This window comes from Etheostoma spectabile, chromosome 4 (genome assembly GCF_008692095.1).
Source record: "Etheostoma spectabile isolate EspeVRDwgs_2016 chromosome 4, UIUC_Espe_1.0, whole genome shotgun sequence".
In the NCBI taxonomy this organism is placed as follows: Eukaryota; Metazoa; Chordata; class Actinopteri; order Perciformes; family Percidae; genus Etheostoma; species Etheostoma spectabile.
Genome location: NC_045736.1, coordinates 29,712,745 through 29,714,538, shown reverse-complemented (window position 1 = coordinate 29,714,538; position 1,794 = coordinate 29,712,745). Strand labels below are relative to the sequence as shown.

The window sequence follows — 1,794 nt, the reverse complement described above, 5'->3', positions numbered from 1 at the left end:
ACAGATAGAGTAGGTCTAGACCACACTAGACCACCTAATTTACCTCAAATGTGTACTTAAGTACAGTACTGAGTAAATGTGCTTACTTACATTCCACCACTGGTTATGAATGAGAGGAAAAAACACATTGATTGTTATTTTACCCTCCCCTCAGGCACCAGTCCCCCCTCTCGGTGTCCTGCCGCTCCCCGTCTCTCAGCGAGATGCCCCTGGGCTCGGTGTGCGGGCGGAGGCCCACCTGTCACCGCAACATCTGCACCAAGGTGCTCCTGGCTGAGGGGAAGGAAACGCCCTTCACCGAGCACTGCCGCAACTACGAGAACACCTACAGGGTGAGAGCTGTGTGTGTGTGATGACATTTCTTACAATTACGCGACAAATTACGAACAAAAGAGTCCACAACCATGCTAGCAGCTCTGTGAAGCTGTAGGCACAGTGGGACTTTGAGCTAAATGCTAACATGCTAATGTTAAATTACCACGTCCCCTGTCTTATTTTTAGCACATTGCTAACATTTGCTAATTAGCACTGACACGAAAGAGCAGCTGAGGCTTAGTTTTTAGAATTTTTTCATAAATTAAAGAATTGGACCAATTCAAATTTTAACTAGATGATAGCGCTTGGTGAGAAGTTCACAGATCATCATTATTACAAGTCATGAATGATTGTACCAAATTTCACGGCAATTGTAGACCGTGAATTACACTTGAATGGCAAAATTGTGAAGAACATTATCTATAGACTCTCCAGACAGAGCTTCAGAATCTGAAGGACCAGGTGCAGGAGCTGCATCGAGATCTCACCAAGCACCACTCCGTCATCAACACAGATCAAATGAGAGAGATCATGGACAGATCGCTGCACATCGACAGCCAGATATCTTCCCAGCACGCCACCGTGGAAACCATGAGAGTCGTGTTTGAAGAGGTGCGTTGAGTTGTACCTGGATGATGACCTTTAGTGTGTACCTTCCTCCGCCAGGCACTTCTGACAAACAAGTTCCTCCATTTGTCTCCAGTCAGTACCTCTGGCTGCATGCTAACAAGCCAGCTCTCACCCATTGTTACACATGGTGATGGCTAGGAATACAAAACAGAGGGAAAAGAAAAGAAGCAAATGTCAAGGTGTCCCTTAAGTCTCTGGACTGCAGTGCGTGTGATATGCTATTTCATGAGAATCAACTTAACCCCGTTCTCCTCACAGATCTGGGATGAGACTTTTCAGAGGGTCACTAATGAGCAGGACATATATGAAGGTTTGTCTTCAAGAATTGAAAGTCAGCCGTTTATCTCGTTCACGTTTTGTAATGAGACGCCCTTGTTTTGATGGGGTTTTCTACTGATTTCAGCCCAGCTTCATGACCTGATGCAGCTGAAGCAGGAGAACTCATACCTAACCACGATCACCAGACAGATCAGCCCGTACATCCTGTCCATTGCCAAAGTCAAAGAGCGACTCGAGCCCAGGTGTTGTATTCTGAGGACATAGTGTCCATCTGCCGCCATATTGGGTGACAGATGACAGTGATTGGAAGGGAAATGGAAGCTCTTGTTGTAGAGTATTGGTATGCATGAAGACAGTGACAGCAACAAAACAATGTTGTATGTTATGCTATTTGGTTTTCCTTTTAAAATGGCATCTGACTAAAGTGGAGTGTTGTCCTCCCGGGTCAAAAACGGACACAAATTTGACATTTTTGTCCCTTTTTCAGACTTTTTTGGGGGTTTCCAATAACACCACCTTACTACCACTAGTTTTACACTCCTTTTTGGAATTCATGGTTAATAACCCTCA

At 44.9% G+C, this 1,794-nt stretch overlaps 1 protein-coding gene across 1 annotated transcript in view; it reads left to right on the top strand.

Annotated features, from left to right (window-relative positions):
- The window catches only part of rnf207a (ring finger protein 207a), a 27,385-nt gene that overhangs the window by 21,278 nt on the left and 4,313 nt on the right, over window positions 1–1,794 (top strand). Inside the window, exons 13-16 of the mRNA XM_032513652.1 lie at window positions 155–332; window positions 742–927; window positions 1,204–1,255; window positions 1,349–1,466. Coding sequence (XP_032369543.1) covers window positions 155–332; window positions 742–927; window positions 1,204–1,255; window positions 1,349–1,466 — 534 coding nt within the window. The remainder of the gene's footprint in view (window positions 1–154; window positions 333–741; window positions 928–1,203; window positions 1,256–1,348; window positions 1,467–1,794) is intronic.